The sequence below is a fragment of the Phyllobates terribilis genome, unplaced genomic scaffold, assembly GCF_046119375.1.
Source record: "Phyllobates terribilis strain yellow unplaced genomic scaffold, ASM4611937v1 Scaffold_2__4_contigs__length_985480577, whole genome shotgun sequence".
Classification (NCBI taxonomy): Eukaryota; Metazoa; Chordata; class Amphibia; order Anura; family Dendrobatidae; genus Phyllobates; species Phyllobates terribilis.
In genome coordinates, this window is record NW_027362762.1 from 390,761,140 (window position 1) to 390,784,610 (window position 23,471).

The following is a 23,471-nucleotide window of genomic DNA, read 5'->3' on the forward strand; positions in this document are numbered from 1 at the left end:
CACTATTGCATTTGCGCCTGTTTTTCGTTCAGTTTTTGACATTTTGCGCCTTTTTGTTGTCCCAAATTGACCTTTCCATTTGTGCCTTTTTGAAGTCTATGTTATATGTGTTCGCCTGTGTCTTTATGTTCGCCGCTATTACGGTCTCCAGATGTTTTCGCCTTATTTGTTTGCAACTGTTCAAAAAGTCCCAGAATTTGTTGAAAATTGTACTCCACTCCCCTCCTGAAGTGATTTTTGGAAGTCATCAATTTTGCCAAACGTGTGACTTTTTGCACAAAAAAGCTGCAAAAACAGTTGAAGATAAAAAATGCTACTTTTCACTTTGTGCAAAATTCACGATCATATGCGCCATTTTGATGAATTTGGTGCAAAAACAAATCAGTGAATACCACATGACAAAAAAAGTGTCTTAATTAATTGGGCCTTAAGTTACTAGTATCCTTGGGGGTAAAATGCAAGCAGCTTCAGTCTGAAGAAATCAGGGCAGTTTTTCAAACTAGAGTGGATTATTTCTGACAGGAATGGGTGTGAGGACATCTTGGTCCCATTTCCCGCCCATAGATATGTGCCCTTCATTCACATGGAGATGGAGGGGCATTAGATGCTGGAGGTTGCACCTGCCCGTGTGGATGCTGAGGCTGCTGCTTCCTCAGCACAGGGCGGGAGGTGGGGACAAGGAAGAGGGAGAAGGAGCAGAGCTGCAGCCTGACAGGAGAGCGTCCTCACAGCTCACTGCTCACACCCGCGGACATAGCAGGAGGCTACTGCTCCCTGCCATTAACTGAGGGTGCTGGACGAGTAGCACAGGCTGCCACCATGTGAGGTGGCTACTACTACTTCAGCAACCAGACTATGGACACCTTTGACTGGGCTCTGCTGCAGGAATGGGAGCTGGATGACTTGTGGTAGGTGCACGTATTATGTGGCTGGTCTTTTATTATCCTGTGACCTAGGCATGTTTATACTTGGTGTTGCCTCAGTCCTCGCACTTCTCTGGTGGCAAGAATGGTACACATGCCATTGGTGCTTCAGGTAAGCGCGGGTATCGTAGGATTGAAGCAGTATTTGGTGTGTGCCACCAGAGGGCGCTGTCACCCCTCACTTAGATCTGACTAATGAAGGATAAGTTGTGGTCTTGTGTGCCAGTCTCCCCATGTGGCAGTGCCATGCAGACAAGAGCCCATGAGCCCCACTCATTATTGCATTACTCTTTTTTTTGTCTCATTTTTGTTGTTTTTTTGTTTTGTCTGTTTTTCATTTCTTCTGTTACTTTGCGCCCTTTTTGTCTGTTTTATACGTGTTCACTCGTTCTTTTTTAATGTTCACCATTGTGGGCAGAGTTTAGCGCACCCAGATATTTTCATCTGATTAATCAATTGTGAATTGTCAAGGTCGCAAAATTTGTTGCAAATTTAACTCCAGCCCCCACCCCTCCCGGAGTGATTTTATGTACCTCTCATATATCAACATCATTTTTGCAACAAAAAGGTGTGCCAAAAGTGTGACCAAAAGGTTAAAAGATGATTTTTTTTTTTTACTTTGCACAAAATACACGAACTGCGTTCACCATTTTGAAGGAATTGGCACAAAAAACGGCAGCGAATGCCACGAAGCATGAAAGAAAAGTCAATAAAAAAAATTAAATAGACCCAAATGATGATTCGGCACTGTGCCATTTGTCTGGAGGATTGGGCTAGTCCGCTTCATTACTTGTGATGATTGGACCTTTTGCTATTTACTAAATATAAAATGACTACTTCAATGAAATGACAGAAAATGTTGTAATTCACACATTAATATGGAGCATCTAGTCCCTGACACTGGTCCCTAAGTTCTGAATGTACTTTTTGTGGGGTGCAAACATTTATCCCTCTGATGCTTCTCTACTGAAAATGGAACAATCCCAGCGATTGAAGAGATGGATAAAACATACATGACTGCAAAAACGCTGCCTGTGTTTAATTCTTGCTGCCCATAGTTCGGGCTACTTGAATCCACCTTTAGGTTCCTTTTAAATATTGGTTTATACTTGGTTTAGCATTTGCACAATATATCTGCTTCCTTTGTTGTAGTTATCAAGAATAAGAGATCGGTTATATTGTATTGTGTTTTTTAAACATTATCTTAAAGGGGTTATCCGGTACTACGGTACTTTATTTTTGTACTATTGGGCTAAGAACTGACAGGCAGGTAGTTTCTAACTACTTGCTTGTTCTACCTGGTCTTGGCTCGGAATGGTCATGGACCGCTCCTGCTGGCGATTCTGCTGCTTGACATCAACAGAGCAGCTCTTCGTTGACGGGGCGTGACTGGCAACGTCATGCTGATTGAGACAGCCAGCTTCCCGCAGTTAGGCAGCAGAGAGCCGGCTGTCAATCAGAATGACATCCACAGGCACTCCCCGTTAACAGAGCAAAGTGGAAGAGAAGCAGCTGCTCTATCGACATGATATCAGTGGAAGCCGCAGTCGCTGGCACGAGCTGTCTGTGACAGCTTCGGGCAGGACAGACACATAGTTACCTGCCTCTTAGTTCTTAGACCCATAGTAGAAAAAAAAATAAAAAAGTCCCTGATAACCTCTTTATTAAAGAACATTTTTTCAGTTGTTTTACGGCTAATCTAGCGATGAAAACCTACGAGGTTGCAATATTTTCTTCTATCAGCCATTGCCATTGGAAAAAGGTATCTGTAGATTATCAGAAAGTCTGCCATTCAAGTAAGGGCAGACAAGTTACTGGACATTGGCAGAAGTAATGTATGCTGGGGAATGAGGGAAATACAATTACAACATCTGTAGTGGTGGCAAAATGCTGATGGAGTACTGCCTACTCAAAAGAGGGTTAATCCTAGGGCTCGTGCACATGGCTGTATTTTCGATAAGAGAGTGATCAGACAAAACATCAGATCGCACTGGGACCAATGTAAATCTATGGGACCGTGCACATGTCAGATTTTATCCTCGGACTGACCCGGTCTGAGGAAAAAAATCAAGGAAAAAAAATTGCTGCGTGTCCGAGTTTGATATGATATTCGGACCGCACTCGGCCATGCAAGTCAATGAGTTTTGTGGAAACCATCGGACTGCACTCGGATGACATCGACTGACAGAATGGAGAAGATGGAGACATTTTTTTCTCCATCTTCTCCTTATCTGAGAAAATTGGATCACTCTGTGATCACACTCTGATCAGAGTGTGATTTGCATAATTGACCCGATGCTCTTGGATGAGAGAATATATGCTCATGTGACCCTAGACTTTGATTGTATAGTTACTCAGGAGGTAAAGCTCATGTGAGGGGGTTACATAAAGCTGAAACAGGTGGTGGTGAAAAGTAGCATTTAGTAAAGCGCTGCACATGTTATGGTGAGAGATGTTAGGATGGTGAACATGGATTCTAAAAATCATAAGGGGCTGGCTATATTTTCCTAGTAGTAATATAGTTCCTCGACTTTTAGACTGGTGTAAGGAGATGAATATACTGTGCACTTTCCTCCTTGAAGAAACAAGTGTAACATTATATTGTGTAATGTGAATTCTGATATGCGTTAACGTTGTGTGTTGCTTGACAGTAGGGAGAGTTAGAGTTAAGGTTAGGACTAACCCAGAGTGTGAGGGGATAAGATGAAGGGACAAAGACCGTTTCCTGTCAGAACATCAGAAAGGGCCCAGTGTGCATAGAAAGCAGACCTAAGGTCTGAACAGTGAGCAGTGCTGCATTACATGGGTGTCTCTAATGTCAGAGGATACCATGAAAGGGGATAGCAAGATCCTAGTGGAAGAATGGAGAGTAGTGACCGAAGAACAGAGTAATTGTTCTGAGACGGGTCCTGGGAGAGGACGCCTAGCAGTACGGCCCAGAATTTATAACTCAGAGAGGTAATGGGCCAAGACGTGACAGAGTGCATAAGTACATAACTCCCCGGGCGGGAGTTCCAAAGCATCGGAGGCAGAGAAGATAAGTACTGGCCATACTGGGGAAAGAAGACGCAGAACCGCGGGTTGAGAATAGGACTCTAGATAACTGGACTGTAGTTCTGAGCTGGGCTGTGGTGAAGTAGAGAGGAAGGTGAAGATAGAGAACAAGCAAGTAAAGAGGAAGGAATTGAAGCTGTGTGTGGAAAATGCTCCGTATTGTGAAGGAAACGTTCATCAACTTGTGTACTACTGTACATAATCCCCACAAAGTTATCGTTTAATAAAATTTTATTTTTGACTGGTGGTTTCCCTCATTGAATTGTCAAGAATCTGATCCTGGCCAACCTGTGTCATCAGTAACATGCGGCCTGCAAAGGCCTAGCACCCTCATAGCACAAGTCCACACACCAAGCCAGGACCCCCACATTCATGTGACGTGCCAGGGTCATAAGAGTTGAGTACCTCACACACGGCTACCGCCTTGTGCCACGTTACACTGGTATATGCAGCAAAACCAGTTGTATCTTGCATGGACTGAGGGCAGCAAGACCATGCATTTTTAGATATTTTCTGTGAAAGGACAGGTACGCCTAATAGAAAAAAAGGTTATATTTAATATAATTTTTTTTCCAATTAGTATTAAATGTAAATTCCTTGTTTCAAATTCATAACATGTCTATGTTTATGACATTTTGCCTTTCATCCTGGTGACTATTACTGCCTAATTTTAAATGATTCCTCTATAATATTAGTAGCTGCTGTGCTGATTTGCTCAGATCTTTGAATATTAGTCTTTTAGAGCATGCTGGGAAATAGTCATAGCAGCTTCTATATGTTGGCCCTGCTGTGATCAAAACATTAGCCAGCAAATCAGGTTTAAATATGGTGCATCAATCATAAGGCTTATTAAAGGGACGTGCTGACATATTGTTAACCTAATTTGTATCAAATATATTTAATCAAAAACCTGCAGATTAACAACATTTTGGTGAGCAGATCTGTGGTGTCAGGTTTTCACCGTCAGGGTCATGCCATTACCATTTTCAGAGATAGCATATATAATATGGCCTTTCAGTCACTTCCTAGATTTCTAGCAGAAAATGGAATAATTTTAGTTAATTTTAGGCTACATATATTAACTGTCTGCATCAAAGATGTAGCAGTCAAGGTTTAAGGATACGTTCCCATGATGAGCTTTTGGTGAGTTTTTGATGTTGCAGAATTTCTACACCTTTTACGTAAATTAGTATACTTGCATTTTTTCGTGTGTGTTTTTTACATGTGTTTTTATCACGTTCTTCACTCCGCGTTTTTTGTTTCTTGTTGATATGTCATGTTTTTAACAAAGCTGCTTTGTTTTTGATACTTCCAATTATTGGGCTTTGACAAAATTTTATTAATACAGTCATGTGCAGATTAACATGTGTTTTGATGTGTTTCCTCCGCACAGTTTACACTGAGCAAAAAAGAAGCACATTGGGCATGAGGTTTCTATAAATCCCATCCACTCTGCTGGAACTGTAAGGCTACATTCTCACAATGAGCTTTTAGTGGGTTTCTGATGCTGCATATTTTTGCTGCATCAAAAACGCAGCGTTTTACAATTCCAGCAAGGGGGATTGGATTTATAGAAATCTCCTGCCCACTGTGCTTTTTTTTAACTCAGTGTAAACCGACCTGCGGTGCATGTTTCAAATCCTCAACATGTCAATTTCTCTTGTGGGTACGCTGAGTTTTCTGTGCAGATTTTCCCCATAGACTTGCATTAGATGAGGAAAATCCACAGGTAAAAAATGCTCATGCGTTTTTAGTGTATTTCCACAGCGGAAATGCATCAAAAACGCATGTAATCCGCATCTAAGTATTTCAATAAAGTATTGTAAAAGACAAAGCTACTTTATTTAAAGATTAAAAGATTAAAAAAAAAACACAGCGTCAAAAACATGATAAAAACGCATTTTAAAGAAAGGCACACAAATGCAATGAAAAACTGCAAATAACCTAATTTAAATAATAGGTGAAGAAATGGTGCAAAAATTCTGCAAGATCAAAAGCTCACTAAAAGCTCATCGTGGGAACGTATCCTCAGACGCTGTGTTTTTGATACTGTGAAAATACACAACATCAGAAACTCACCAAAAACTCATCGTGTTCACGCAGCCTTAGTGGTTGTCTGCCTTTTGGAATAATTTCATTTTTTTTACTTAAACACATGTATTTGGGGCTTAAAATAATTTTTGTTATTGAATTTCATTTCAAAATGTGCACTTTTTGTCTTCTGTAGCCAATTTGTTCAGCTGTATTACTGACTAAAGAAAAGAATGAGTTAACTGAGAATCCATCACAGTTTCTTCTGATGAGAACAGGAGAGTTCGAACTCTTTTATTTTTTTATCTGAGATGCTGTTATCTCATTTATGACTAGATACTACATCTAAGGTCGGGGTCACACTGCCATATATTCTGTCATGCGAGAGAATCTGGCCAATTATGCAAATGTCACTCAGATCAAACTCTGTCAGAGTTTGAGCCGAGTGTCATCTTAGTGTGAACCAATTCTCTCACATGAGAGAATCTTATCACAGGTGTGGAGAAGACCGAGAACTTAATTTCTCCATCTTCTCCGTTCTCTGTGTCCGCGTACATCGGACTGCACTCAGATGACATTTGAGTTCAGTCTGATGTTTTACACGCACCCATACTCTTGTGTGGGTGCGTGGGATTCGGTCATCGGATGCACCAACAGCGTGCTGCGATTGTTTTCTCATGCTGAATCAGCAGGAGAAAGCAATCGCAGATCTGCACTGACCCAGAGAATAAAGCATTGGATAGCGCTTGGCTGTGTTATACGCCTTTGTGAGAAACCCCTCAGTCAGTTGAATCCACAGGGAACTGATGCAAAATGATGCAAACTTTTTTGAGACAATCAAGTGCACAAATAATTTTAATCCCAAAATACTTGAATTTAAGTAAAAAAAAGTTTCCAAAGGTAGACAACCCTTAAAGGCGTGGTGCGATACTGATAAAGCTCTTTATAAATGCCCTAACTACTTTAAGCCCTAACTACTCTTGTAATTAGCTTTATTATTAAATTCCCCACACTTCTCCATATCCTGCTATTTCCTATTTGTTTTTTTTACTTTACTTCCTGTGATGTTTTGTTTGAGAGGAGTCTCGAACAGGACGTCACAGAAGGCTGGGGCTGCACTCACTTGTCTGCAGTTTTGCCCAGTGGCTAGCACTGTATTTGCAACGTTGTGCTCCTGGGTTCAAATCTCAACATCTGCAAGGAGTTTGTATGTTTTCCCTGTGTTTGTGTGGGTTTCCTCCGGGTTCTCCGATTTCCTCACACACTCCAAAGACATACTGATAGGGAATTTAGATTGTGAGCCCCAATAGGGTCAGTGATGATCGCATCTGTGAAATGCTGTGGAATATGATAGCTATATAAGCAAGCATAATAAATAATAACCTTTCCTGGGACAGGATGTCATTAGAGGGTCAGCACTGCGGTCACTTATCACAGCTACTATCACTGCCGTAACTTGGATCAGTAAAGGTGATCAAGAAGTGACCACATCTTCAGTCTCCGCCATTACAGTCACTGCTTCTAACAATGCAGTCTCCCTGACACACTGCTGAAGTCACCTGACCACTGAAGCCAATGGAAGGCCACAGTGGTCCTGCTTCTGGTGGAACAGTGACATTTCTTCTTCCTGTGTCAATGCAGACCATGGAGTGGCCTACGCTAGATCCAATCACTTGGATCTATCACTTACAGATCCCAGCCCCTGGGAAACTTTTCTTTTTTACAGAACAGAGACAATAATCATGTATTTTTTATCTTTGCTCACCACAGAGCTGCCAGTACCAGATATAATACGAGAGGGTGGGGGTAAACAGTGTTTTCTATCTAGTATTACCTTCATAAGAAGTATGGCTGCATATGATTAAATATTGGTAAAATACCTGGCCCAGGTAGAATTCATCCATGGATACTGAGGGAATTAAGTTTGGCAATTAATAGATTGCTGTATATCATCTTAATAGACTTTCTTGTAACAGGGTCAGTAAAGAAGGGTAAAAAGGTGTATCCCTGTGGCTATTGTCCATTGAGTTTGTGAAATATTTTAAAGTAATCTGAGAGAAAATTCAAGAGTTTATAGTGGTAAATTATTATTAACTGATTACCAGCAAGGTGAAAAACTTGTCACACTTGATTTATCAACATGCTTGATTTCTATTATGAGGTAAGTGCATATCTGGTTTTGAGAAGCTGATGTGATGTATATTTTTAAAAAGCATGTTATACTGTATAAAACGACATCTTTAAACTAAAGCTCCAGTAGCATGGACTAGGCATACTATATGCACTTGGGTAAAGAGCTGGATAAGGCCGGGTTCAGATGGTCATACTAAAACTCAGGTCAGTCATGTCCACAAATTGCACGTGACTGGTTCTGTGTGTAGCTCTGTGTGCTCATCCGCGTAGCTGTCTGCTATTTACCTGTACTAGTCAAGTCTAGAAATTGGATGAGAATAGCGCATGCTTCAAATTTTAACAAAGTGGCTATAATGGCCCACAGAAACAGCACATATACGATTAATAAGATTGTCTAAGCGAGCCCGAAGACAAAATGAGTTTTTGTAGATAGTACATACTTGGGCTAATATAAAAAGTTGTTGCCTTATATGTCAAATATATCCATAAGGCCACGTTCACACGTTCAGTATTTGGTCAGTATTTTACATCAAAGCCAGGAGTGGAACAATCAGAGGAAAAGTATAATAGAAACACGTGCACCTCTCAGGTGTTCTAGGAATGCTGTGAATGACAGCTCTTCCGTGCTATGGGATCAAGGGCTGGCTGAGCTGTCAGGGTTGTGACAGAATTACTGTCAAATCTGAGGCAGAGATGTGAGTATTGTGATTGACAGCTCAGCCGTCCTATCCAGCTGGGTCTATGGTATCTACTCAAGGTGTCATCTATTCTGGGTGATTACAGGGATATTTAGCACTCTGATAATTCTCAGATCTTTGCCAATTGTAGCTTTGCTCAAGTTTTGTGTTTGTGCTTGCTCTGTATTCTGAGTTGTTTTCTGATGCCCATTGCCGACCTTGGATTTACCTTTTTGACCTTCCATTTGACTTATCCCTTTTTCTTGATCCGCTACCTTCCTGATACAGTGACCGCAGACTGTTAACTGACTACGCTTTTGTCTTTTCCCTTTGTGTATTACGAGCTCTCTTGGTACTGACCCCGGCCCTCTTGATTATCCTGCCTCACGGTAAGTTCGTGAGTAGAGTCACAGCATCACTTCTGTATTTATCACCCACTCCTGGTTTTGGCTTAAAAATACTGAGCTAAAACTTCACCAAACACTCAACGTGTTGTATAGGGTAACAAAGCAGATTTCGCTTTCCCATTTGGTGGGCCACCACAAAAAAAGTATAAATAATATTTAATTGGTGACAATAAGTAATATTTACCATTATTTACAGTACCATACATTGAAGCCTTTAGTTGGAGGATTATGTGGGAAATCCTCTTGATATGTACCTCCCTAGAAAGGTAATGCAGTGTGCACAGAGCCCCAAAAAATATAGGTAGTTTAATAAGGCGCATAATGGTAACTTAATACAATCCAAAGCAGATGGGTGCACATATTTTCCAATCAACAGACTCCATCCCAGACCTATTAATTTCAGTGCAATTATCTGGTTGAGACCAGGTACATTTCTTCTCAACAGACTATAGATTTGTAGAATAGGTCGTTTTTTCAGGTTGAGTCACCTTTGTGTAGTTCATTTGGAAGACTATAATAAATTATTCTTCAAGACTTTAATTCACTTGATTGTTTCAATTGAAAAATGAATGACCTGTTCAGTTAATACTATTTGAGCAAAAGTTACCAATTTGAGTTAATATTCACTATTCATCTGCAAAATGACTGATGCCTAAAGAGTACTCATATTTTTATTACAGTATTTCCCACAAGACCACTTAAAGGAAAGCAATTTTCAAACTCATTATAACTGGCACAGTTTTGTCAGGCCAAAAATAATTTACTGCAGACTTGAGTTTAGCATATCTCACTTACATTATTTCCCTGCCTTGGAGTATCTGGATAATTACACTTCAATCACATTTTCACTAGACCTTTGTGTACGAATTCTTACAACTCTTACATTAGCATCTAAAAAAAACGTATTGGTTTGCCCAAAAGCTATTATAATAACTTGGGAGACTGTAATGCTATCCTGTCACTGACAATGGTATCAGATAATTGTAGGTTCCAGTTTCTTTGAAGGTTATTGCAATCTGTTGCTTGCAATATACACAGCTGTGGTTTTATCTTTTCCCTTGCTCTACCTGGAATTAATGTGCTCCCTCATGTTTGCCAATGAGATTTATACACATGTTGAAATAAACTCAAAAGGGCACCCGACTGAAAAAATAAGATAAAAATACAATAAGGTGTTTTTGTTATTTTTGAGGGGGGGGGGTGGAAGGTAAGTTGTTAAAACAGGTGTCCACTTTTATAAAACCTGTCAAGTCGATTTATGCCTCCCAAACTGCCCCCAGTATCAATTAGCTGCCTCCCCAGCATGTTACATGTGTTACTGTAAGGCTTCATTCAGAGGTTCGTGTTTCACATACACGTTTTATCCATGTGCTCCCTTTGTCTGTTATTGTCTGTAACACTGACGTCACGTCTACAGAGATGCAGCCAATCAGTGAGCTTAATGGCTCTTTCTAGGTAGGTGTCACGAGCCATCAAATATGCTGAGCTCACTGATTGGCTGCAGCTTCGTTGACATGATATAAATTATGCAATAACAGACAGTGAGAGTAATTGTGGAGACTCAGCACTAGACCTGGGGAGAGAGACTAAAGCAGAGCTCTGGTCTTGGCTATTAAACATTTATATGCTGCTGTCAATCTCTGACAGCGGCATTTTCATGGAAAGCGCACCAGTGCTCACACGAATTGGCTCTAATTGCCTCCTGCCATGATGAGCGATGGGTTACCATGGCATCTGGCCACTGTCATTTTTGTACTATTATGAAGCCCAGCCTTAGGCCAGGGTCACACGACTGTATATTCTCTCATCCGAGAGAATCGGGGTGATTATGCTATCTGAGTTTGCTCAGAGTGTCAGCATAGGATGAGAAAACTGAAGCACACCGTGAGGAATCCACTTTCACCATCTTCTCCATTGTATGAGTCCGCAGAAATCGGACTGCACTCATCTGAGTGTAATCCGATGTTTTTCATGCACCCATAGACTTGAATGGGTGAGTGTCTTCCGATTTCAGAGTGAAATCGCAGCATGCTGCGATTTTTTTCACAGACAGATTGTGTCACTGAAAAAAAATGGTCATCAGCACTGCCCCATTGTATAACATTGGTCCGAGTGCTATCCGATAAAAAAATCGGATAGCACTTGTCCGATTTATATTCTCGTGTGACCCTGAGCTTAGGCTGAGCTTCATAGGGAACCGTGATTTTCACTATAAACTTCAATACCGTGGTATGCAGAGTATATAGTACAAGTGATCAAACAATCGCAGGTTCAAGTCCCCTGAGGGGATTAAAAAATGAAGTAAAAAATAAAAAGTTTTTAAAAATATATATGCAAATAAAAAATATAAAATTTCAATCACCTACCTTTTTTCTCTTTAGGCATAAAGAAAATGAAAAATAAACATATTTGGTTTTGCTGCGTCTGGAAAAGTCAAATGTCTTAAAATATAGAATTAGTTAACCCTTAGGTAACATACTTGAGAGAGAAGAAAATCATAAGGCAATTGTATCTTTTTGGTTACCTTACCTCCCTAAAATAATTCAATAAAAACAATCAGAATGTTGTTTCCACCCCAAATTGGCATCATAAAAATGTCAGCTTAGTGCAGAAAAAAAGCCCTCATTCAGCTCCACAAACAGAAAAATGAAATTGGATTTTTTTTAATATAATATTTAGAATTTTTATTCATCACTTAAGTATAAAAAAAATCATTGCAAGTTTGGTATCGCTATAATTGTACAGACCTATACAATAATTTTTACAGGTAATTTTTACTGCACAATGATCGCCGTAAAAACAAACCTAAAAAACTATGGCGGAATTTCATTTTTTTCATCATCCCACATGAAATTGTTTTAGCATTTTTTAGTACATTGTATGTCAAAATGATTGGTGTTATTCAAAACTGCAGCTTGTCCTGCAAAAACACAAGCCCTCATACATCTATATCGATGGAAAATAACAGTTATGGCTCTTGGTAATAGATGAGAAAAAAACTAAAGTGCAAAAAATGCAGTTCTCTGGTCCTTAAAAGTTTAACGATAGCTCATTGTATGCAAATTACGAGTCTACAGTTAAGGCAGTGCAGACTTGTGCTGAAAAGTCAAGCTTGATTTTCTTGCACCCTTTTCTGGCTGCCTCTGACTTGATTGACATCAATGAGGACAGTGTGCATTATCCCATACTGTTTGGAAATCTAATGCACACTTGCTTTGACATCTAGTTTAAGCACTAGAGTAGTAAAGCAGGATTTAGTTTGTTCAATCTCAACTCTCAGCTCATTAAAAAATTGACAGGGTTCTCTAGTTTGTACAGTCCCTACTTAGGCCATGCTCATACGTTTCATATTTGGTCAGTATTTTACATCAGTATTTCTAAGCCAAAAGCAGAAGTGGGTGAAAAATGCAGAAGTGGTGACGTGTTTCTATTATACTTTTCCTCTGATTGTTCCACTCCTGATTTTGGCTTAGAGTTGAGCGGATCGAGTTCCAGAAGAATATCCTGAAATCCTCGGTTTCACACGAATTCGAACAATCTGTGATAAGATTTGTGGTTTGCAATAAAAAAAATTGCCCAATGCTATAAAAATGCCCAATGTGGTTCACACTCAGGGAGCAGGCTAATGCAATCTGGCGTGGTCGCGTGCACTTCCCAATAAGGCCCTGCTGCAATCTAGTCACATGGTGTAGCACAGCCAATCAGGGGGGCTATCACAGGCAATATTAAACATAGGGGCCGGCCGAAGAACACCATTTTGTGGCCTGTACTGTATTGGGATAGGAGCGATCAGAGCACACAGGATAGGTAAAGATAAAGACCTAATGCTATTGTGTTGTACTACTTCAGTAATGGTGTACCATATTTAAAAATGGGAATGAGAGTCTGAGTCTGTGACTAGAAATCCTAGATTCAATTGATATACAGTGAACAGTTGTAGCAATCTCATCATTACCACTCAGAGTGTGTGACTGAATAATACATCTGTGATATACAGAGGCAACAGCACCTTAATAGCAACTAGGGTCAGGGACGATACATGAGTTTCACAGCTCAGTGGGTGAATGTTTTCACCAGCGATGCACCACCACATCTGGGACAGGTGGTGAGGCCTGGGAGCTCCTTTTGTTTCCGCCTCCAGGCCCAGGTTATCTGTCTTCTACACCTCCTCAGTATCCTGCTCACCTAACATGACCTCATCCCCAACAAGCACTGGGCGCATCATTTCAAACTGCGCCCTCATTCTTTTCGGTTATGCATGGCAAAGTGCTGCTAAGCAGTTTTACAGCTTGAAATCCGTAGGGTGAGAAGACACACTGCAGAAGAATTGCTGATCATCCAGAGGCAACTAACCAGCTGGCTACCTCCCCGTGAACTGCGATTTGGAATTGTCATAAGGAGCAATGCCCAGAACATTCTGGCTGCCTTATGGACAGATAAAATAACCCACGCTCCATGCATGGCCCACATTCTGAATTTAATAGTGCAAGTTTATTTTCATAAACATACAGTACAGACCAAAAGGTTGGACACACCTTCTCATTTAAAGATTTTTCTGTATTTTCATGACTATGAAAATTGTACATTCACAATGAAGGCATCAAAACTATGAATTAACACATGTGGAATTATATACTTAACAAAAAAGTGTGAAACAACTGAAAATATGTCTTATATTCTAGGTTCTTCAAAGTAGCCACCTTTTGCTTTGATGACTGCTTTGCACACGCTTGGCATTCTCTTGATGAGCTTCAAGTGGCAGTCACCGGAAATGGTCTTCCAACAATCTTGAAGGAGTTCCCAGAGATGCTTAGCACTTGTTGGCCCTTTTGTCTTCACTCTGCGGTCCAGCTAACCCCAAACCATCTCGATTGGGTTCAGGTCTGATGACTGTGGAGGCCAGGTCATCTGACGTAGCACCCCATCACTCTCCTTCTTGGTCAAATAGCCCTTACACAGCCTGGAGGTGTGTTTGGGGTCATTGTACTGTTGAAAAATAAATGATGGTCCAACTAAACGCAAACCGGATGGAATAGCATGCCGCTGCAAGATGCTGTGGTAGCCATGCTGGTGTAACACGGGTACTTTAGATGCAGTGACACAGAAAAACATAGCAGCCAATAATAATAATAATAATAATAATAATAATAAACAGGGGAGGTTTATGATAACAGGGTCAATCTCCACACAGGGAGTAACATGGGAAAATATGGTGGAAAAACAAGGGAGAAGCAGATAAAAGTCTATCACTGACAGTTCACAGTTTAACTGGACGTAGCAGAGTCGAAACGGTTATAATCGACAGTTTTTTCACTTAGCTGACTCTTGCTCCTCACAAGGCAGTTGCCAGCTGATGCCGGTGTTGATTTTTCAGGTGTTCCCGCCCAAACAATACTCCGTCTTCTGGCGGCAGCGGGCGGTCTCCGGTTTTACCCGCTGAGCCCCTAGTCCATAACACGGCACCTCACGTGCCCGGCTCCACCAACCCTGCGTCTCTTCTCTAGTCGGCTTGACTCCTCCGGTCCACTGCACTCGGCTCTTGCTCCCAGTCCTGGAGCCAGGAGCCTGGACCCTCTCACGCTGTTCTGCTGAGCAGGACCCAGCTCCGCTTTCCCGCGCAAATGTCCTTGTCTCTTCCTATCTCTACCCACGTCACCAGTCTCTCAGTCACCTGACCTCCCAGCTCTCACTCTGGACATGCCCCCCTGCAACCAAAGGCACGGCCCCGGCAGTTCCGGATCCCTTGCTCTGAAAGCACTTACACCCCGGTCTTCACCCTTACACTGGTTCAGTATGCCTTCAATTTTGAATAAATCCCCAACAGTGTGACCAGCAAAGCACCCCCACACCATCACACCTCCTCCTCCATGCTTCACGGTGGGAACCAGGCATGTGGAGTCCATCTGTTCACCTTTTCTGCGTCGCACAAAAACACGGTGGTTGGAACCAAAGATCTCAAATTTGGACTCATCAGACCAAAGCACAGATTTCCACTGGTCTAATGTGCATTCCTTGTGTTCTTTAGCCCAAACATGTCTCTTCTGATTGTTGCCTGTCCTTAGCAGTGGTTTCCTAGCAGCTATTTTACCATGAAGGCCTGCTGCACAAAGTCTCCTCTTAACAGTTGTTGTAGAGATGTGTCTGCTGCTAGAACTCTGTGTGGCATTGACCTGGTCTCTAATCTGAGCTGCTGTTAACCTGCGATTTCTGATGCTGGTGACTCGGATAAACTTATCCTCAGAAGCAGAGGTGACTATTGGTCTTCCTTTCCTGGGGCGGTCCTCATGTGAGCCAGTTTCTTTGTAGCGCTTGATAGTTTTTGCAACTGCACTTGGGGACACTTTCAAAGTTTTCCCAATTTTTCGCACTGACTGACCTTCATTTCTTAAAGTAATGATGGCCACTCATTTTTCTTTACTTAGCTGCTTTTTTCTTGCCATAATACAAATTCTAACAGTCTATTCAGTAGGACTATCAGCTGTGTATCCATCAGACTTCTGCACAACACAACTGATGGTCCCAACCCCATTTATAAGGCAAGAAATCTCACTGACATGGCACACCTGACAGGGCACTCCTGTGAAGTGAAAACCATTTCCGGTGACTACCACTTGAAGCTCATCAAGAGAATGCCAAGAGTGTGCAAAGCAGTCATCAAAGCAAAAGGTGGCTACTTTGAAGAACCTAGAATATAAGACATATTTTCAGTTGTTTCACACTTTTTTGTTAAGTATATAATTCCACATGTGTTAATTCATAGTTTTGATGCCTTCAGTGTGAATGTACAATTTTCATAGTCATGAAAATACAGAAAAATCTTTAAATGAGAAGGTGTGTCCAAACTTTTGGTCTGTACTGTACATGCTTGAAAAAAGTGGTGGCTATAGCCAGAAAAGTGTCAGTCCATTTCAGTAGGTCTTATGTGGCAAAGCAAGGCCTCCTGGCTTTGCAACAACAACAAAAAAAAGACGGGCTTCCAGAGCACTACCTGGATTGCAATGTCACAACCTACTGGAATTCCACGCTGTATATGTTTCAGCGTTTGTACGAACAGCGTAGAAAGGGTGACAAACTACAAACTACATCATTCAGCAGTCTAACTGGAGCGTGGGACACTGGCTGCTAATGAGGGATGCATGTTGCTTACTGAAACCCTTTGAAGAGGCGACAGGATTGGGCAGTAGGGACAAGTGTGGAATTAGTATGGAAACGTGAAGCAAAGCAATCATTATTGGATAGCCATGTGTAACGACAACGCTTTTCTTCTTAATTATGCCAGACATACATTCCATAGGTCCGAACCATACATCTTTATTGTTATGTTGACTTTTGAACTTGTGTTCTTCTTTGGTTGCTCAACACAGAATAGTGTTCCTATAAACCTGAATGCTGATCACTTGAGGTGATATTGGTAATTGATGAATGGCTGCTATTCACATCTTATATCATCTCTTACAACGTATCGTCTGCCAGTTTTGCAATACAGGGACTTTGAACAATGGATGTTTGTTAGTCATGTTAAATACCATTGTAGGGTGTTTGCCAGCCAACGTTGGGGGGATGAGCTGTGGATTTTCGAGCATTGTAAATTAATATCATGATCCCTGACACTTGACCTGTGAATGATGGCTTGAAAGGTGAACTATAAAAAGGGGGTCTCTGTGTCTGTTCTGAGAGACTCAATAGGATGTCAGCCTAAGGGACCACAGCCCTGGCTGGAAAAATGCAGAACTACTCCATTGACCATTGCTTAACTCTCAGAGACGATTTGAAGAATCCAGGTTGGGACAATCAGGTCACCTGGCCACATATATCACTGCCCAAATCCCAGCGAGCCAGCGGAAGGGTGAGACTCTGTAATTTGCCCCATCTTGTGTAGTTGATGGGACTGTTCTATATGTTATTGATTGCCTGTGGTTTAATAAATTATTGCCACACTGTTTACCATCACCCTGTGTTGTCTGAATAGTGTTCTGCAGATTCATGAAATAAAAATTAAAATGACTGTTACACTTTAACACAAAAAAATCAGTAATTTTCTTGAATGCATTTTATTTCGGTACATGTCACACGGATGGCACACATGGATGGCACACATATTGTACACACAGATGGCCAACAGAAAACCACATGGATAGCAAAAACGGATCGTCTCACGTGTCTGTTTTTTTAAGCGGACGTGTGAAGGGGGCCTAAGAAGGAGAGGTGTGGAATACATACGTGATTGCTATCCTCATTTTAGTTTCATGGGAGTAGTTGAACAGTTGGCATATTCAGTAAGTCACATAAACTGCAACAGAGATCCCCACTTACATACATGGTCTCCTCCTTTCTGGACTGCAAAGAGTGAAGAAAGGTATGCTGATTCTAAAGATAGGTGGGAGTCCAGCTATGGCCACCAGAACCTCTTCATATATATTTGTTTGTGTAATTATGCTAGCTTGTATGGCACCAACATATTCTGCTAACATATTGTGCAATGTTTTACAGGCATTATATATCATCAATGCCTGAGATGGTTATACATACATTTCAATGTGGCCCTTGGGAGAGGTTCAATCTGACATTGTGGTCCTTAAATCACAAATGGTTGTGCATCCCTGCTTTATGAGAGCAGAACAATAGATTCTAAATTACAAGCACAAACAGTACCTGACATACTTCTTAGACTACAATGGAATCAATTAGGTTTCTGTCATCATGTCCTTCATTTTACCATGAAAAATATCACATAATACTGCTCAATGCAAAATCGTACATGAACACAGATATGAACAAAGCTCTAAAGGGAACCTGTTAGCTTCATTTTCCATTGTCATTCAAAGGTACAGTTGTATAGCTCAGCGTGCCACAATTTCCTTGATACCTCTTTGGTATAGATTTGTTTTATTTCTATGTAAATTTGGCTTTTGAAGTGCACTGCTGGGTGTATCAGTGCACATGCAGTCCATGTCTCTGCTACTCTCTGCCCAGGGCTGTCCTCTGATTTATTGACTCTAGTGTGTGATGTCATTTTATTACTTCTCTGCTACAGTACATTGTATAGACATGTCTCTATTGCATTTGTGGCACCCCAGGGGTCTGGTTTCCACAGTAACAGCAATGTTATGTCTGAGAGCAGGTGGGAGGTCTCTTGGTCAGGGATCCTATGCATGCCACACCTCCTGCCCAGTCCTGGGAGGGGAAGAACTTCCCCTATATAAACCTGGGGCTGAGGCAGGGTTAGGAAGAAGAGTAGAGAGAAGAAGAGAAGCAGTAATAGGAAAGAAAGACCAGGAGCTCTGTGGGAATCGTGCTAAGAAGAGGTCAGGGGCTGGTAGCTGTAGAGCTCGCCCTGATCGAAGCTTTCTCACCGGACCCGGAGTCCGAGGCTGTGGGGACTAACTTTTACCCAGCAGCAGAATCCGTCAGGCAGGGGATTTCCGGTCCTCTGGCCAAGAAACCCGAAGGCACGGTCACACGCGTGGGACCAGCACCGCCGTCGTGGAGCGGAAGCAAATAGAAGGCCCCGAGTTACCGGCCATACGGGTGAGCACCACACGGTACACTCAGGGACGTGGGCTACTTTTACCCGCCTCTAGCAAGGTAGCCAGAAGAGTACAGTTAGTTGGGAAGGCCTACAGCTCCGCCTGGCCAGGGGAAATCCCATCTGCTCAAGGACTGACCAGGCCCCATTCGCTAGCCAGTACTCCGGGAGGGTCTGTCTTTGTCACCAGTAAAGACCCTGAACTACACCGTACCGTCTCCGAGTGGTTCCTGCTACCCCCATCATCCACGTCGGCTGCCCTGAGGCCATACCCCTCCCGTTGGGGGTTATACCATCTCCGCTGCACAACTGTGTCACCGGCCTCAGCGGTCTGCCCTGCAGCGGCGGCTCCATAGCTGCATTCAACGGGTGGCGTAGTCGTCCAATATCTACTGCTACGTACACCGCCACTCAGTCTGACTCCCTGGGCACGGACCGGGTCACCGCCACAAGGACTACCACCCCTAATAGATCCGGCTCCGGGTAACCCCTGCGTGCGCAACGCTACACCAGAAAGCAGGCCCAGGGGCGCGTCACATTCACCTCTGAACGCTAATTGTATAGCAGAAACAGGTATAACACAGCAAATTTAAGTGTACAGGACTTTCCTTACTAGACAGTGGCACAGTGCTCTGTAAATAACATAACAGTATGTTCTCTACTGTCAGTTAACCAGTGGAAGGTGGCTTTGGACAGTGAGAACAGCAGAGAAGACAGGGACTGCAAGTACACTGATAGACCTAGCAGTGCACTTGCAGCCGAATATACATAGAGATAAAGCAAGATTTTTTTGATGATGCAACAGATCTGGAACATCTGGATACCTGTTTAGAACAAGTGGATGTGAAGATGGTAACCTTTGCACTTTATCTTCATCTGTTTCCTAACATAAGTGCTTATACCTTGACTGTCCTTATTCAGCACATTAATCATTTATGACCATAAGATCCCACCACATTTTTTCCAGTGCCAAATGACAGGCTGTTTAAATTAATGGAGCAGGGGTTATCTTCAGGCAAAGTTACATATGGAGTCTAATGACATAACACTGCAATACTGGGAAGCTTTTAGCCAATATATCCAGTTTCACTCTGCTTGCATAGGTAATAGCTTGTCCATACTTAACACATTACAGTAGCTTTATATTGTCAAAGTCATATATAACAATTCAGCATTGGAATAATAAGAATAGTGGTGACTACTTGACAGTTAAACAGAAACAGCTGGTCTCCAGTGCCTTGCAATGGACATCTGCTGTATTCTGCATGTTCCTGTAGAACAAAATATAATATGAATAATAGTGAAAGGAAGCTAACATAATAATTGAACCAGCAGGTATATCTGACCAGGTGTTTGCCTCTATCTAGCATGCAGCGATGTATGTAGCACACAGCTTGCTGATGTACATGATATTAAGATCTATGCCACCCATTCTCTTCCCCCCTATACTAAATGTTACTGATGCGCACCATTAAAGGAAACTTTCAGACAAACATTAGCTTCAATACATGATAAGGGAGAAGAACTTTTTATATAGCTTTCTACCTTAGCAAGTCAATAGTAGTCTTGCTTACAAAAATATAACAAAAAATCATGTTGCTTAGAATTTAAAAAAAATAGTTCCTACTGTAAGTGGTACAATCAGTTAAGTTACATGCGATATGGCCCCGATTCTTCTTTTTTACACCCAAAAAGTGGCGTAAAAGCTTTGAAAAGTCAGAAAATTTTGGCACAACTAAGAGTTGTGGCAAAAGTTTGCCACTTTTGGGGTTTTAACACTAGTTTCTTCCAGTTCTGCCAAAATTGGTGCTGCTGGGGCAGGACGGAGGTGCGCGGGGTCGTAACGTCACCGCTTGTCTAATTCATGACGAGCTGTGGCATTCCCTACGCAAGAAATCTATCTTCAGTCTCTGGCAGACGTGGCGAAGATTTCTGGCAGGGCGCACGGAGGTACATACCACTTGACAGACACTGTGTCATGATTCCACCCCTGAATGTGTCTGGGATGTAGTTACTGACAGCTCAGCCTTCCAATCTGGTGCAGGGGCGTGCTGAAGCTGTCAGTACTTTGATTGACAGCTCATTCATCCAGCCTGGTGCAGGGGCGTGCTGAGTTGTCAGTGTTTTAATTGACAGGTCGGCTGGCCAATTTGAGACTGGGAGGTTCTGGGCTGCCCTCAGGTGTTCCCTGTCCCAGGTGATTGCCCAGCTACTTAGCTGGGCTGTCAGTCCCCGATCTCTGCCATACGTACAGACATACATTCAGCTCTATGTGGTTTGTCTCTCTGTGCCCCGTGTTCTACTTGTGAATCTTTTTGCTGCCTGAACCTAGACCTCGTCCTGACCATCTGTTTTGCCTGCTCCCTTTCCTCTGATCTGCTTTCCTCCTGCTATTCTGACCTTGGAACCGATACCTGACTATGCCTTTGTCTCTTCCCCCTGTTTGTGAAGTGCCCTACAGGCTTTTGACCTCGGATTCATTGACTACCCTGACTCTCGACTTGTCCGCGTAAAGTGTCTCAGCATCACTAGCTCCAGATTCAGTTCATGAAGAGGCATGCAGAAGCGTCTGACTCCACCATGCCCCTTCATTAAGACCGGCGAGAAAATCGCCAGTCTTGATGAATCGAGACTTAGCATTTACTCAGACTCACTTTCTGTAATATTACATTATTTGTAAAGATAAACTATTTAGAGTGGAGAAATAAAATAGGGGACACTAAAAGGCGCAAATTTCACAGTACCATAGTAATCTACTTCCAGTGACCATGGTACATATTAACAGCTGATCACAAAAGGATGCTAACTCAGCTTGCGTTTGATTCATTCATTAGGGTTTGTTCACATGTGGCGTTTTATACGCAATGCCCAAAAGTGAAGGTTTTGGCTGTAAAAAAAAAACTGCAAAAACTCCACGTGTGAACATACCCTTCGAATCATCCTATTTTGGGATATGGTAACCTTACTATTGGGCATTCTGTCAGATTTGAGAGCAAGAATAGTGCTTCATGTATAATTTTTCTAGCCATCAAAACAATAAAAAAGTGACAGACCCCCAATTTTAGTCAATAGATTCTGTTGTGCTCTGTTAAGATATTTTGTATAATAAATGTTTTGAGTATACGCCACCAGCCATATGTGAACAAAGCAGTAATGATTGCCCATTACCACTACCTTCCAGCATTAGTGTATATCTGCAGATCAGTCCTATTTATGTAGCTTGCCAACTATTTCTATATTGTAACTCTAAGAATGTGTGCCAAGTTTAAACAATAGAACCCGCCTTCAACACTTTACTGTAGCTGAATTAGGAACTGCTGAGTATAAATAATTAGTAATTACTGCTCAGTGACTAACAGTTAAGAACTTCTCAGTACAGTAACTTCTTGTCATTGTAACAGTTTGAAATGTTTCTCATGGGAGTTGCACATAATGTAAGGATTGCTAAGATGTAACAAACATTGGCATGAACGCAGCTAACAAAATTAATTGTTCTTTACTCTCATAATTAAGAACAATGCTAAACATCTCATGCTTGTCAATGTAATTAGAATGCTGTAATCAATATTTATTATCATTGTATTTCTCATTTAGTGTGCCTGGGGAGAAACCTGTCAATCAGGAGCTGGAGGGTGGGGGAGACTTGCAACTCATGAATACACTGGTATTCTAGGTTACAGTTATTGCATCCTGATGCAGCTATGAGGGTACATCCAAATAAGATTTATTCACTACGAATTTTCTGCAGCTGCAAAATCTATACCACATTGTGTAAATTTTGCTGTGGATTTGCCATGGATTTCCATCATTGCATGGTAAAGGATACAAACTGCAGTGAAAATCCACAGTTTAATTGTACATGAGAATTAATAATCTGCACCACAGTTCAATTTACACTGGGTTTTTTTTTTGTACGGAATGTTGGTAAGATTTGGTAAAATCTCCTTCATAATACTTCCACTGTAATATTCTGTGAATTATCCATCTGCAATTCTATAGCATTCACTACTTAGAAATATGCTCTAATATTGTAAGTTTAGCAGATTTTCACATACACTACATGGGAACATTATTAGATGATGGAGTCCATTGTTAGAGGATGACGGACACTATTACATAATGGGGGACGTTACTACAGGATGGGGACCAGGACAGGGGACATTATTCCAGGCTGGGAGACATTATTACAGAAAGTGGCCAGGATGGGGGACATTAATAAAGGATGGGGGCCAGGATGGGGAACATTATTAAAGGATGGAGAACATTGTTAGAGGATTTGGGACATTATTACAGGATGGGGACCAGGACAGCGAACATTATTCCAGGATGGGGGATATTATTACAGAAAGCAGCCAGGATGGGGGACATTAATAAAGGATGGGGGATGCCATTATAGGTTGGGGGACATTATTACAAAATGGAGACCAGGATTGAGCAAATTATTCCAAGATGGGAGACATTACAGAAAGTGGCCAGGATGGGGAGCATTAGTAAAGGTTTGGGGACAGGATGGAGAACATTATTACAGGATTGGTGACATACAGTTATATGAAAAAGTTTGGGCACCCCTATTAATCTTAAGCTTAATGTTTTATAAAAATTGGTGTTTTTGCAACAGCTATTTCAGTTTGATATATGTAATAACTGTTGGACACAGTCATGTTTCTACCTTGAAATGAGGTTTATTGTACTAACAGAAAATGTGCAATCTGCATTCAAA

At 41.7% G+C, this 23,471-nt stretch overlaps 1 protein-coding gene across 3 annotated transcripts in view; it reads left to right on the forward strand.

Moving 5' to 3' along the window:
* The first annotated feature begins 547 nt into the window (after positions 1–547).
* The window catches only part of AFF3 (ALF transcription elongation factor 3), a 563,963-nt gene continuing 541,039 nt past the window's right edge, over positions 548–23,471 (forward strand). For all 3 annotated transcript variants that reach the window (XM_073664860.1, XM_073664861.1, XM_073664864.1), the window contains exon 1: positions 548–908. In XM_073664860.1, coding sequence (XP_073520961.1) covers positions 899–908 — 10 coding nt within the window. In that variant the 5' untranslated portion in view covers positions 548–898. The remainder of the gene's footprint in view (positions 909–23,471) is intronic.